General features: G+C 40.6%; 1 protein-coding gene across 1 annotated transcript in view; it reads left to right on the forward strand.

Moving 5' to 3' along the window:
* Positions 1 to 16,265, forward strand: part of GRXCR1 (glutaredoxin and cysteine rich domain containing 1) — a 140,620-nt gene that overhangs the window by 54,632 nt on the left and 69,723 nt on the right. Inside the window, exon 2 of the mRNA XM_040238119.1 lies at positions 14,428 to 14,670. Within this exon, the coding sequence (XP_040094053.1) occupies positions 14,428 to 14,670 (243 nt within the window). The remainder of the gene's footprint in view (positions 1 to 14,427; positions 14,671 to 16,265) is intronic.

Raw genomic sequence — 16,265 nt, forward strand, 5'->3', positions numbered from 1 at the left:
TTTGTCAATTGAAAATGAAATAGCAATATCTATTGCATTTTATATTGTGAGGATTATAGTGATAATGAATCTATTCATCTGATATGATGCCTGTAGCATAAAAATCATCAATGAATTTTTTCCTGCTGCATATGTTGATTGAATTATGAATAAAATGGCTGATATTAAAATCTTCCACCTAATGAGACATTATTTCCTTCAATAATTCAGCCAGATCTCTTTCCTAATGACTGAATTTCCAAAATCTGATAATTAGCTCCAGTAAGGAGTTCTGCCAACTAAGGTCCGTCTAGTCAAGGCTATGGTTTTTCCAGTGGTCATGTATGGATGTGAGAGTTGGACTGTGAAGAAGGCTGAGAACCAAAGAATTGATGCTTTTGAACTGTGGTGTTGGAGAAGACTCTTGAGAGTCCCTTGGACTGCAAGGAGATCCAACCAGTCCATCCCAAAGGAGATCAGTCCTGGGTGTTCATTGGAAGGACTGATGCTAAAGCTGAAACTCTAGTACTTTGGCCATCTCATGCGAAGAGTTGACTCATTGGAAAAGACCCTGATGCTGGGAGGGATTAGGGGCAGGAGGAGAGGGGGATGACAGAGGATGAGATGGCTGGATGGCATCACAGACTCAATGGACATGAGTTTGGGTAAACTCCAGGAGTTGGTGATGGACAGGGAGGCCTGGCATGCTGCGATTCATGGGGTTGCAGAGTCGGACACGACTGAGTGACTGAACTGAACTCAACTGAAGGAGTTCTGATATCAAAGCAAGCAGTGTCTGGTGAAGAATATTTTTATTTTCTTCCTTCTGATAATACTGTGATTAATCTTGTTTAAAAACACCTGCATTTATTTCTTATTTGAATATGCAGTCAATATCAAGTGCTTATCTTCCTTTAGAAAATTACATTGGTCATCCCAGATAGTACAGAATACACTTGAAAAAAAAAAGACTTTTAAGGTTTTGAGTATTATTCTTCACATCAGCTCCTGTAGGCTTCATGTACCTCACAATTTAGTTCCTTTTATTAAAGCAACATAATTTGGGGAAAATGAGATGAAAAGGCAACATTTTCTTGCTTTTGAAATCTAATGGTTATTTGCTTTGAAGTTGAACTGAAAGACTTAGCTAGGTTCCTTTTTGGAATACAGAAACAAATTCAACCTCTGGCTTTATGCAGAAATTTCAAGCATTTTTATTTGTGCTTTTCTTTTCATGTAACACAAAGCCCCTCCCTTGTTTCGTCATGCTTAACATCTGATTTTCAGAGCAATTTCTAAGGCTTGTTTGACAATTTGAGCAAAGCATATTGCAAGGTAAGAGATAGGAAAGAGTAGAAAAGAGAAATGAGACACACTGAATTGATAAAGATCGAGCAAATCTTTCTTTAATGCACCTGCTTGTTTTTAAACTCTTTCCATCTCTTCAGTAGCAACTTGGAGAAAAGTCCTGCTCACAAATGATTGTATCGAGGTCTTAAAAGAACAATGTGTTTCATGCCTGTCTTACTATAAATACCCTTATTTTGTGTTTTAGCAAGCCAATAGGTACAATGAGGAAGATTTAGTCTACTAGAGGTTTGAGTGTATTCTTGACACTGTCACACATTTGTTCAAGCTGGGTTAGAGGATCTCCAAGTTTCCTGTCTTCTTTAAGATTGTGTAACTTGAAGTCTTTTTACTCCTAAACCTATGATCTGCGACCTTAAAGTCAATCTATCTCTATTTACCTGCCTATATATCTGTCATAAACTCAACAATAGTCTCCCCAACCCCAAAGCTGTTCTTATCCGAATTCCTGAACGCTTGGTCACTCAGTCATGTCTGACTCTTTGAGACCCCATGGACTACAGCCCACGAGGCTCCTCTGACCATGGGATTTCCCAGGAAAGAATACCGGAGTGGGTTGCCATTTCCTTCTCCAGGGGCTCTTCCCAACCCAGGGGTCAAACCTGCAGCTCCTGTGCCTCCTGCACTGGCAGGAATGGTAAAGAACTCTTTACCACTGAGCCACCTGGGAAGGCCCATCCTAATTCCTGGAGTTTGCGAACATGTTGCCTTACAGCAGAAGGGACTTTGCATTTGTAGTTAGCTATCTGAGTGCCGAAGAACTGATGCTTTTGAACTGTGGTGTTGGAGAAGACTCTTTGAGAGTCCCTTGGACTGCAAGGAGAGCCAACCAGTCCATTCTGAAGGAGATCGGCCCTGGGTGTTCTGTGGAAGGAATGATGCTAAAGCTGAAACTCCAGTACTTTGGCCACCTCATGCAGAGTTGACTCATTGGAAAAGACTCTGCTGCTGGGAAGGATTGGGTGCAGGAGGAGAAGGGGACGACAGAGGATGAGATGGCTGGATGGCATCACCGACTCGATGGACATGAGTCTGAGTGAACTCCGGGAGTTGGTGATGGACAGGGAGGCCTGGTGTGCTGTGATTCATGGGGTCACAAAGAGTCAGACACGACTCAGTGACTGAACTGAACTGATGCATCTTGAGATGGAAATATTATTCTGGATTATTGGATGGGACCAATGTAATCACAAGGGTCCTTGTAAGAAAGAGGCATGAAGGGCGGAATCAGAGAAAAGGTGTGACTGTGGAAACAGAGGTTGTTACAGTATATGGTTGACCCTTGAACAAGAATGGAGGTTAGGGACACTGACCTTCCACACAGTCAAAAATCCTGTATAATTCAGTCAACCTTCACTGTCTTGCATTTCTTCATGCTAGCAGTTTGGCATTTGAGGATTCAGCCAACCTTGGATCAGATTGTGTAATACTGTAGTGTTTATTATTGAAAAAAATCTGTGTATAAATGAACTTGCACAGTTCAAAGATGTGTTGTTCAAGGGGCAGCTGTACTTTGAAGATGGCAGAAGGGATGGAGACCCAAGGAATGCAGGTGACCTCTAGAAGATGGGGAAAATGAGGCACTAGATTCCCCCCTGGAGCTTCTAAAGGGGAGGTGGTCCTGCCAAGACCTTGATTTCTGCCCAGTGGAACTTATTTGAGACTTCTGACCTCCAGAATTGGAGATAATTAATTTAGAGATATTACATTTCTGTTGTTTTAGGCCACTACATTTGTGGTAATTTGATACGACAGCCCTAAAACATTATGAAACTTTAGGGTTAATTTCAGCTCAGTTGCTCAGTCGTGTCAGACGGATACCTACTTTCCGATGGACACAAGTGAGCAACCGAACTGAACTGAACTGCCCGATTCTTTGTGACTTCATGGACTGCAGCACACCAGGCTTCCCTGTCCATCACCAGCTCCTGGAGTTTGCTCATACTCACGTCCATCAAGTTGGTGATGCCGTCCAGCCATCTCATCCTCTGTTGTCCCCTTCTCCTCCTGCCCTCAGTCTTTCCCAGCATCAGAGTCTTTTCCAGTGAGTCAGTTCTTTGAATCAGGTGGCCAAAGTATTAGAGCTTCAGCTTTAGCATCAGTCTTTCCAGTGAGTATTCAGGACTGATTTCCTTTATGACTGATGACTTATGAAACTATAGGATTAATAAATCCTATATCTGTCCCTCTAACTTCTTTTTACTCAATGAGATGGGGTAGAAATGGAGTCAAAGTCAGGACGTGACCTATAGGATCATATAAAGATTTGAGTTCTGTGATTTACTCAGATCAAATACTGGCCCCATCTCTTGCTACTTGTCTGAGTTTAGGCTTGTCACCTACTTTGTTTCCTCATCTGCAAAGCTAAGGTAATGATAGCACCTATTTTCCTTATAGAATTAAAGGACTCAGTGCTCATAAGATACATGTATAAGCTTCCTGTGCCAACTTCCAAGCTTCCTATCAATGCTCTCCAGCAGTTTCTTCCCCTAAATGCAGTGTTTAGAATCTGGAGAAGAACATATTTAGGTGAGCTTGGACCATGAGATTCATAAGAGTCAGAGTGACATAAGAGTTAAACCTGGAAGCCTAAAGAAGAGGCAGGGATGAGGGATTTGCCTGAGGCTGGTTCCAGTTTTCTCAACCTCTGAGTTTTCACTGGCTTTGAAATAGACTCTCAGTTGATTCTGGGACTTCTACAAAGACTGAGGTCACCTCTTCATAACAATGGCATTTATGAAAGCATCAAGCTGAGATGTGATGCAAGTATTTCAATCTCTAGAGTAGACTCTTATCATATCCCAACCCACTAAAGAGGACTGACTACATTTAGCTGATTATTCAGGCAGTTGCTTTGATGTAGAAAATCCAGAAAGATTTTAATCTTTTATTGTTTGATTTTGTATTCATAATGTGTATGTCTTTGGGAGAATGGAATAAAAAGGGCACCTTTCCCTTTAGGAAAGCACCAGAGTTTTTATAAAATAAAAAGATGAAAGGCACTATGAAAATGGTCAAGGCAGGACCAAGCACTTATTATTCTGATGCTATTGTAAAACACTCTAGTTCAGTTTCTTCTGGTTTTGCCACTTGAATCTTTCATAGGATGAGAGAGACAATGTGGTTTTTCAGTATCTCCATTTGTAAGATGTTTCTGATTCATTTGCTGCCTGGTTTTTCACTATGGGTAAGCACATCATTTTGGGATGGGATGCTCCTGAAATGATGATTTTTGGCATTCACATCAATATTATGTTACCTGAAGAAATGAGCAGAATTGCAAATGCCAATGAATTGTGTTTGTGACAATTTCTATAGAAACCAAGTATTCGTGTCAGAAGAGAGACGCTTTGGTTTGGTAGAAAGGTGGCTTCCATGAGATCCTAGTTCTTCTTCTCCAAGCTGTGTGGCTTTGGGGGATAATGATGGCTGGTGTGTCTGTAAAGTTTTATAATTTATAGTGTCTTTAGGTGTCTTTGGGCTTCCCTGATAGCTCAGTTGGTAAAGAATCCACCTGAAATGCAGGAGACCCCAATTTGATTCCTGGGTTGGGAAGATTTGCTGGAGAAGGGATAGGCTACCCACTCTGGTATTCTTGGGCTTCCCTTGTGGCTCAGCTGGTAAAGAATCCTCCTGGAATGCGGGAGACCTGGGTTTGATCCTTGGGTTGGGAAGATCCCCTGAAGAAGGGAAAGGCTACCCACTCCAGTATTCTGGCCTGGAGAATTCCATGGACTCTATAGTCCATGGGGTTACAAAGAGTCAGAACGACTGAGCAATTTTCACTTTCTCTTTCTTTCAGGTGTCTTTTACCTATGAGCCTACAACTCCCTCATGGGCTAGATTACAGCTGTACCTATATGAGAGAAGAGAAAAAGTAATCCCAGGAAAGTAAACTGATTTCCCCAAGTTTGTGCAGGTACTAAGTGCCAAAGCAATGGCTCCAGATGGATTTTCTTTCCCCTGCAACATGTTGCTTCCTAAAAAAAATACTTTGATTCAAATAATTAAAGTGTGAGTCTCAGTTTCTTCCCATGTAAAGTGTGCATATGGACTAGATGGTAGTACTAAGCCACTTTCAATCGTGTCTGACTCTTTGCAACCACATGGATTATAGCCCACCTGTCTCCTCTGTCCATGGAATTCTCTAGGCAAGAATATTGGAGTGGGTTGCCATTTATTTCTCCAAAAGTGAAAGTCACTCAGTTGTGTCCAACTCTTTGCAACCCCATGGACTATAGAGTCCATGGACTTCTCCAGGCCAGAATACTGGAGTGGGTTGCCTTTCCCTACTCTAGGGGATCCTCCCAATCCAGGGATAGAACCCAGGTCTCCCACATTGCAGGCGGATTCTTTACCAGCTGAGCCACAAGAGAAGCCATGGACTAAATATAACATCACAAACAAAGACCTAAAGGGGTGATGCAGGCAATGTTAATGAGAGATATTGTCTAGATATAAAGGAAATGGTATTAAATGTGACAACAAGAGCCACATGTCATCTAAAGTGAGGAGTTGCTGTCAAGCTGTTTTTGCAGAGGAAGGCAGCAAAACCAGTGTTGTCGAGTTTTCTGCTGTTTCAGGAGAAGACAAAAATCTAAATTTTCAATTGAAATCTCCATGTGTTAGATTAATGCTTAATTGACAGAACTATGAACCCCTCTCCAAGGTCAAGGGGTGGGAGGGGGCACCTTCACTTCCATTAACTCTGATGTGCTGGAAAATCAGTATTGTTTCAGTTTAACTTTCTGGAAAAATTTATTTCTTTGGTCTGGAGGATTCATTAGGTTCATTGACTTTTCAATTAATGTCTAGGCCAACTCAGTAATTGATTTGGACAAATAGATAACTTCTAAAGCATGAAGGGAAATGAAATATAATGAATGAAATAAAATAAAATCCATTTATTTCTGTGATCTTGGAGCATTGTGAAAACAGAATACACTGTACCAAAATCTTTGTGTGAAGAGATTATGCTCATGTGTTTCTTTCATGCCACCATGAGGGCAGCTGAACTTAGAAAAGGAGGGATTTTTATGACATCTTACTTGTATTCTCTATTGTTTTCCGCTCTTAGAATTGATGGCACATCCAAGCAAATTTAAGTAGTAATTTAACGCATTAAAGATATTTATTTTTTGATCATCATGTAATTGTGAAGTTAAACTTTCCCATTCAAACTTAGGAGGTGATGACTTGTGTGAATTTGGACTTGTTGATGATAATAATTGTGGTGATAGTACTATTTCTGTTGTGTGTCCAAAACATTTTATAATAATGATATTAATAATAAACAAATAACATTTATTATTTATTATGTATCAGGATTCATGTTAAGGATTTTTCTCTTCATTTAATCATTTAATCTTCACAATTTCCCAAGAAGTAAGCATTGATGTCTATTTTACAAGTAAAAAAACTGAGACTTAAAGAGATTAACTGGTACAAGGTTATTCTGTTACTAAGAGACAGATTCAAACCAAGTCTTCAGTGTATGCAGAAGAGGTCAGGAGGTATTTCCTGACTATCTATGTACCAGGTCATATTCTAGGTTCTTGTGTACAAAATGAATTTCTGCTTTATTTGTGCGTGTGTGTTCAGTCACTGAGTCATATCCAGCTCTTTGTGACCCCTCTGTCCATGCCAGACTCCTCTGTCCATGGGGTTCTCTAAGCAAGAGTACTGAAGTGGGTTACCATTTCCTTCTCCAGAGGATCTTCCCAGATCAGGGATCAAACCCATTTCTCCTGCACTGGCAGGCAGATTCTTACCACTGAGCCACCAGGGAAGCCCTTGTTTTATTTAGGTTATGTTTTATTTGTTGAGATGATAAGCCAATAAACATACACAATAATGTCCAGCAGCACTAAGTATTCTAAAAGAAAGAATTGCATTAGGGGATGGAGGGTCTATTTTACATGGGATGATGAGGGAGGTATGTCTGAGGAGATGATATGTACCCAGAGACACTGGAATGAAGTGGAGGGAGGAGCAATGGGAATTTCTAGGATGGTCCCTCCGATAGTCTCTCCATGGTACTATTCACTACTCAGTTCTGGAATGGTGTGACCATTTGTTGGTTGTATTTAAGATGGTTGTGGAGTATCTTCCTAAGGCTGTAAGCAAGAATTCAGGAGGAAGACTCAGGTTAAAATTCTGGTTCTGCTCCATTTTCCTCTGAGGCATGTTCAGTTCAGTTCAGTCGCTCAGTCGTGTCCGACTCTTTGTGACCCCATGAATTGCAGCACGCCAGGCCTCCCTGTCCATCACCATCTCCCAGAGTTCATTCAGATTCACGTCCATTGAGTCAGTGATGCCATCCAGCCATCTCATCCTCTGTCGTCCCCTTTTCCTCCTGTCCCCAATCCCTCCCAGCATCAGAGTCTTTTCCAATGAGTCAACTCTTCACATGAGGTGGCCAAAGTACTGGAGTTTCAGCTTCAGCCTCATTCCTTCCAAAGGAATCCCAGGGCTGATCTCCTTCAGAATGGACTGGTTGGATCTCCTTGCAGTCCAAGGGACTCTCAGGAGTCTTCTCCAACACCACAGTTCAAAAGCATCAATTTTTCGGCGCTCAGCTTTCTTCACAGTCCAATTCTCACATCCATACATGACCACTGGAAAAACCATAGCCTTGACCTTAAATTTACCTTCAAGTTTCAGTTTCTTTGACTATAAAATTTGGATAATAATCCTTATCTCTTATGATAAGTGAACATTACACATGTAAAGTTCCCCTCTGCAGCCCTGGAACTGTGTGTGTGTGTGTGTGTGTGTGTGTGTGTGTGTATACACACTGGAGTCATGCAGCAAATAGTAGTTATTAACCCGTATGTTACAAAGGAACGTGAGAAGGTACTCATGGTGTTTGTGGTCAAAGTGTGGGAGGGGGTATAGCATAGAAAATCACCATTTACCCTCAGAACCAAATAGGGAGTATGGTCAGAATGGAGTCAGATTCAGAAACTAACATAGGAGAGTAGGACAGTGTGGAAAAAGTAGGTTTTCACATCACAGTAGTTAAGTGAAATAATTCAAAAGGCACTTTGAAACAAGGCAGGCAGGAACTTATTTATTTATTTAAATTTATTATTAAGAAGCATCTCAGAATACACACAGCCACAGGGGTTTACAGAGTGGCACAAGGAGGGAGAGAGAGAGAATTCCTGCCCTTTACTAAGTAAGGCCCACACCCCTGCTTCCAAAGGCAAGTGTCTTGTATTTAAAATTGATTCATGGAGCCAGCGGGTTGGCCCAATGCCTAATAATCAGGAAATCTGGGTCCAGTCCCAGCTAGCCTTCTGACATGCTGCATGGCTCTGAGCTAATCACTTCACCTCTGCCTTCAGACAGAGAAAAGGTCTCTGCACCTCATCCATGTCAAAGGAATCTTTTTAGGCTGAAATTAAAAAAGTTAAAATTGCCCCTCCTGGGATGTTGCTATTAAATGTGGGAGCATAATTTGGTAAAGAGACAAACCTCTTTAAATCATCAGTGTTATCTCACGGGCCTTGGATTAGTTCTACAGTGGTCTGTTTTGGCAATAACTTAATCCTGGAGCAGGGGTAACAAAGCAACAGCGTTGTTCAGGGGTTCTTCTTGGCTGGGTGGAAACACATGGACTTTGAAGTGTATATATCTGGGCTCCAATTTTCTAATTTTACTATAATTTTAACTCCATCATCCTGTTGAGGACACTTGTTCTCTCTGAACCTAGGTTTCTAGATCTATAAATAAATATACTAACATCATGTAATTATTGGGAAGATTAAGTAAATGTAAAGTTATTAGCATTATGTCTGCCATAGCAGGAGACGTGGGTTAGATCCCTGAGTCAGGAAGTTCTCCTGAAGCAGGGCATGGCAACCCCTCCAGTGTTCTTGCCTGGAGAATCCCCATGGACAGTGGAGCCTGGAGGGTTACAGTCCATGGGGTCGCAAAGAGTTGGACAAAACTGAGCATGCATGCATGAACACACTGCCATCAGCATTTTAAAAGGTCAGTCTTTATTATATTTTTTAGTTTTGTTTAAGAATTGAATTCCTGGAATTATCTAGGGACCTCAATTTCAGGAGATCTTGTCAAACCAGGGCCACCTGGACAGGCAAAGGGTCGAGTGGAAATAACCCACCAGATCTGCCCAAGCCTGCGGAGGTGAGTTTACACCAAGCTGACCCTCTATCAGGGAGCAGTGGGGACTAATTCTTGGCCTGAGGCAGTGGGAGTTACAGTGGATGTGGGGCTCTAGAAGTGTTCCTAGATGCCAAGATGACTGAAATACTTACTAAGTCTGACAGTGGTGATTGCCAGGCAAGGTGCAGCTTGAAGATATATGTTCAAGGCTATGTAGAAGGCTATGTAGACACCCTTTAGTCTCATTCACAGTGAGTTCTCTCCCTTGACAACACATTTATCTTTGCTGTGGGTTGTTGTGAGGCTTTGGGGCACCCTGAAGATTCATCTTTTTTTAATCAATGGAAAGGAGGCAATAGCTTGCCTTTATTATCACCTAGATTGACTCTCTCAGAACAAGCAGACTGCAGATGCCAGGGGCTTCTTAGAGCTTTCTCAGACGCCTCCATCCTTCATTACGCTATTTCCATGGTAACACTGAGGAAGGGAGAAGAGGGACAGCTAACCACTGAGAGGCTATTTTTAGATTTCTGGCCAGATGCTTTGACAAATCTGTTGAGGGAAAGAAAATGAAGCAAGTGTAGAAGAGGATTATTTTCCCCCAAGACAATATCATTTAAAATTCATATCATAAAACTGGAAACAACCTTGAGAAATCATTCAACCCACTTCTACTTATAGAAAGATCTACTTTCAAATCATATAAAAAACTGTTTAATAAGATCATTTTTTAATTTACTTAATTACTTACACAAGATAACTTTATTTCCTACCTTGAATTTATCCCAGATTCAGTCTGAGTTCCCAGACCAAGGGAGTTGGGAATGAGAATGGAAATGATGGTTCACAGTGTGGATTACACAACCCTGAGAGCATCATTCCTTTAGACTATACTAATAATGACACTGTTGTTGAGCCTCCCAGGTAGCTCAGCAGTAAAGAATCTGCCAGCCAATTCAGGAGACATGAGTTTGATCCTTGGGTTGGAAAGATCCCCTGAAGAAGGAAATGGCAACCCGCTCCAGTATTCTTGTCTGGGATATCCCATGGAGGAGCCTGGTGGGCTATAGTCCATGGGATCCAAAGAGACAGACAAGACTTAATGACTAAACAACTACAGCAAAAATGGCACTTGCTAGGTTTGTGCAAATATCTGCTTCACTTTATTTTTAAAATATGTAAACCTCTCCCATATTCCTTAAAAACCTCCAGGAATTTCTCATTGCTTTTAAGTTAAAGGCCATAGATCTTTAAAGTGTCTGTAAAATACACATGATATTGATCCTATATACATGTCCAGAGTCATTCAGTATTATTATAATTCTCCTTCTTTGTGTTTCACATAAGACTTTCTTTCAGAATCTCAAACATGCCATCTTCCTCCATGTCAACCTCTTTACACTTGTCTATGATATTTTCCCCCATGCTCGCTGCCTAGTTAATTTCTGTAACTTCTTCTTTTCCATTTAATCGGAGCTCAAATACCAGAAAATGCGTTCTTAACCTCTAAACAAAAAAGACCCTTCTGCCATAGCCTCTTCTAACAACTTGTGCGTTTCCTTTGCAGCACTTATCAGCTTATAATTCTATATTTATTTATGTAACATTTTTATTACTTTAAACTATGAGCTCGTTAGGAAATTATATTGTTTGCTCACCATTATATATCTAGTGCCTAGCATATATTTGGCAACTTATTCTAATGACTGTGTAAATGACTAGTGGTTATTTTAAAGGGGCATAAACCTAGGTTTTCTGTCAAGTCAAACTGTCTATGTGACTTACCAGGGTTCCTCAAAATAGAATGTGAACCCAGATTTCCCAGAAAACTTGTAAAGAGCAGATTCTGATTCAGTAGATCTGGGCTGCAGCTCATGATTCTGCATTTCCAACTGGTGTCTAACTAGTTCTAGAACTTGGTTGCACACTGAAATTGCCATGTGCTGTGTGCTCAGTGGCTTCGTGTCTGACTCTTGGACTAAAGCCCTCCAAGCTCCTCTGTCCATGGGATTCTCCTGGCAGGAATACTGGAATGGGCTGCCATTCCCTTCTCCAGGAGATCTTCCTAAGTCAGGGATCAAACCTATGTCTCCTGTGTCTTCTGCATTGCGGCAGATTCTTTACTGCTGGGGAAGCCAGAAATTGCCATGAAGTGAAGTGAAGTGAAGTGAATTCGCTCGCTCCTGTCTGACTCTTTGCAACCCCATGGACTGTAGCCTACCAGGCTCCTCTGTCCACGGGATTTTCCAGGCAATAGTACTGGAGTGGATTGCCATTTCCTTCTCCAGGGGATCTTCCCAACCCAGGGATTGAACCCGGGTCTACCCATAGGAATTAAAAAAAAAAAAACTTCAGTTTTGAAGTCCCACCCTGTGATTCTGATTTAACAGGCATGTGCATGGACTGGGCTTTAGGGATTTTTAAAAGCTCCCTAGTTTATTCTAATATCAAATACTATTGTAGAATCATTGATTTCAGGCAACAAAGCTAATCCTCAACAATAGCTGTATAGGAATATTTTTGTTACCCTTTGCATTAGACAGCATTTAACATGGCCACCCAGTAAGGATTCATGCTGTTACTGTTTTTTAAATGTATATTTCTTAGAGACACACAGGAAAGTGGTACCAAGCATTTGTTTCCTAGCAGAGAGAATCCTATGTGAGTCAGTTGTGGTAGCAGAATGGTCCAATCTTAAACTTTCCCACTTCTTCACATAGGGGAACTGTATTTCTTATCAAATATTTAAAACAATAAGTATACTATTGAAAAAAGTGAAGCCTTTTGATAGAAACAAATGCAGTTATAAGTCTTTGCAGCCAGAGGAACAATGCATAATTACCCAGATAATATCATTAGGAAGAAGAGAATCTTAGTGCCCTTCCAAAAGCTGCAACATTTACAGTGAGTTCAGTGATTCCCAGCATGTCCATAAATGTATGAAGAGAAACCAGAGGCTCTTGGGCATTTGGTTACCCTCTTTGAAGATCAATGCTTCTTAATCTAAAGCATAGTAATAGTCCTCTTTTTTGTATTATTAATTTCACTAATGTTTTCCACTGATTTATTTTTGCTTGTGGTTTTATTCTTAAAAGTTCCACAGTGTGGAGTGTAATATTTTTGCAGTTATAACTTAACACAGTACTTTATTTTAAGCCCTGCATTAGTTGTTTTCTTATTCTCTCTTACTTAATCTACTCATCAAATCTGTTTGGTATCTACTGCTATTATCACATTCTACAGATGAAGAAACTGAGCTAAATGGCTCAGTACCTTCTCAGAGACACAGATAGCCAGAGACATTGTCCAGGAATATATGATATAACGCCCCGGGACTCTCTCCCTTCCAGCGTTAATAAATTTCCAGTCTATAAGCCAAATTCAGCCTTCAGTGATATTGTTCCAAGGGTCTCAATATATTTTTAAATGAGGTGCCACTATTTAGAAAGCAGAAAATTTCTTTATAAAAATCCAGATTTCAAGTTTATATTTACAAAAATCTTATTTGACAACACTAAGTGACATGACTGAAATCGTGAAATTGCTTGAAGCTGAGTTCTGTTTTTTCCTTTTCAAATGACACTTCCTGCCCCTCATTAGTACCTACCTCTTTGACTCCTGGCCTGCTCCGATATTCATGACACAGGCTTTGCCCCTCCAGAGCTCTGGTTTTCAACTCAGCCTCTAAATTCTGTTGAGGGAAGAAATGATTCTTATGTCTTTAGTACATTTTACCATCAGGAAAAACAAAATGTCCTCTTTCTCAGTGAAGTGTAGACCATTGCAGTGCCATCTTCATCACCTCATACCTTTCTAGGACTAGCTGCGTGTTTGCATCTGGCTGAGTGGTTCACTTTCTTTGACTACAAAATGGTGGAGCTTCGTATCCTACCTTCTGGTTCTACTATTTAGCTCCTTGGAGTGGTTTCCAATCAAAGTTTTGATTTCACAGGAGTTTACAACTTGTCTGGTTGTCTTTCAACAACTGTAGCCCCGTGGAGACTCACGTATCCCTTGAACTCATGATGTGTAGTTGGGTTCTGTTCAGCCTCCTTCAAGTAAGACTATGAAAAAGAGGAAGAGGATGATGTTGTCCTGGTGACGTCAAGACCACCTAGCTGATATGGCGCTCGCAGTGTCAGCAGGGTTTCCCAGGATTGCAGTCACTGATTCTTGATGTAGCACGAAATGCAGACAAAAAAGGATTCTCTTCTTAGGAGTCTTTGCCTTGGTTTTGAGAGTTGCTTGCCTCTGTTGCAGTGTACTATTTCCTTTATTCCTTTCCATGTCTGGCTTTTACCTGCTGCCCACCTTGGTCTTGGTTTCTATACACTCTCTCTGAGCCACTCAACCTTTTGTTCCTAGTGGTGGTGACCTCTCACTGCACAAGGAAGCCTGCCACTCAGCAGAACTCACGCTCGCACACTTAAACCTCAGAGCAGCCCTATGATATAGGTCCTCTACTCTCAGGAAATTGTGGCTCAAAAAACCTTAAAATTTGGTAAGTTGATAAGGAGCAGACTTTTCAAATGGTTAAATTTTAATGTTGACTATTCTGTCCCATGTTTTACTTTGGGTACAAGAGGCCACTATCATAATTGAATGATGTCTACAAAAGATGAGAAAAGTAATTTTACCATTCCTTATTTCCTCACATGGTGTGCCATGTGAGACATCATCAATTTTAAGGTGCATCATTATCTGATATGCTACTAAGAAGAGAAAAAAAATACTGTCAATTAAATTATGTCATCTAAATTATGTTGTCACTTTTATTGCAATTACAAATGTTCTAAAATATAAAGACATGTCTTAGAATTGACAAATATGGTACTTATTCAACTTGTACACATTTAACACCTAAGTCATTGGCTGAAATGTTAATTGTCTTAAAATAATGAGAAGAGAGCAAATGCAAAATATTTACACTAGAATGTTTTCCTTCAGCAACCATCAACTGAGCTGGAATTTGACCGGGTAGTGATTTATACCACTTGCCTTCGTGTGGTACGGACAACCTTTGAAAGGTGTGAACTGGTTAGAAAGATCTTCCAGAACCATCGAGTCAAATTTGAAGAGAAAAACATTGCTCTGAATGGCGACTATGGAAAAGAGTTAGACGAACGATGCCGGCGGGTTTCTGAAGCTCCTTCCCTCCCTGTCGTGTTCATTGATGGCCATTATCTAGGGGTAAGTGTCTGCTAAGGAAAATCTTTTTTATTGAACCCAACCAGTGTTGATAGAAATCTGTAAACCTATGACAAAGCAACTTGCATCATAGCTACCAGCATACTTACTGATTTTCGGAGTTCAATCTAGCAGTTTTGAGGCACTTATTTCTATCCCAAATGATGTATCACTACAGTGTTCATCCCTACAGAGTCGTAGTGAGACAAAATCAGCATGGAATTGTCGTTTTGAATAGAAATACATTTTAAAAATGGTTAGTTGACTTGAGTTTTGAATTGAGAAGCTTGACATATGGGACAAAAACTTTTTTTTTAAGTGCAGGCAAGAAAAACGGAATATATGAGATATGCATTTGTGAATTCTCCTATACTACATTATCAAACACTCAGTTTCCTACTTAATGAAACTGAGATGACAGTCATGAAATGAAATCAATAAGAAATAGGGCCTGTAGCCAGAATTTTATCTTCTTCTTGTTTAAAATGATTCTTGATTTGAGGAATGCAGGAGTGTGAGACACAAATGCAGGCTTATAGTGAGCAGAGCGGAGAATTCCCAGAGCAGCAAAAAACATGACTCCTTCACTGCTCTCTGAATAACACCATTAGCGTAATAGCCCCCATCCATCTATGAATGTGTGTCATCGGTAAGAAGCCCAAGAAGGGGGCTCTGGAGGGGACAGTTTGGAGAGAGGGAGAGCAAAGAGCTGAGAGATGCCAGTGGCTGGGGAGGTAGGGCTGACAAGGTCACTGATCAGAGAAGAAAAAAGTGAACTGCAATAATTAATTTACATGGCATTCTGTATTTTTCTTGATATTTCTGGTGCCTTGAGTGTACTGAGAAGTCAGTACAGATTAATTTTTCAAATCTGGTCTTAACCTTCAGGTTTCAGAGAAAGTTAGAAAAAGCCAGAGATTTTTCTTAGCAGGAAATGCTCCTGTTTGTTACAGGGAGCTTGTATCTGATGTCCTGTCTAGAGCTGTGGCTGTTAGAGGCAGTCTGCCATCTTATGGAAAGATTAATGCAGAAAAGCCATGATTCACTAGCTATGACGTCATGCAGTCTTACTTTCAACCAGAGCTGGACACAGATTGATTCTGAACGAGAATTTTGATTGAAGTGTTGAGCCTGAGGTCCCAGAAACCCACGGCAATGGTATAGATAATAATGACAGATAAATATATAGATTTTAAAAAGCACTATAGTATACTCTCAGCTTACATGTGTTATCTCATCTAACCATCAGTCTAACTTTAGAAATGAACTCTCTGGAACACTGCTTAAAAGGCAAGATAGGCTTGGAGTCAGGCAGCATTGTTTCAACATGCTCTGATACTACTAATGCTGGGAAATGTGTAAATCACTCTGTTACCTGGTTTCCTCTTTTGTATGAGAATAATAGTAGAACTTTTCTTAGGCTAATGGTGAGGGTTTTATTATGTATGTATGTATTATATTATTTTATTATTACACATGGGTGTGTGTGCTCAGTTGCTTAGTCCTGTCTACCTCCCTGAGGCCCCATGGACTGTAGGTGCCAGGTTTCTCTGTCCATGGAATTTTCCAGACAAGAATACTGGAGTGGGTTGCCATTT

Source organism: Oryx dammah, unplaced genomic scaffold (genome assembly GCF_014754425.2).
Source record: "Oryx dammah isolate SB20612 unplaced genomic scaffold, SCBI_Odam_1.1 HiC_scaffold_3, whole genome shotgun sequence".
NCBI classification, from domain to species: Eukaryota; Metazoa; Chordata; class Mammalia; order Artiodactyla; family Bovidae; genus Oryx; species Oryx dammah.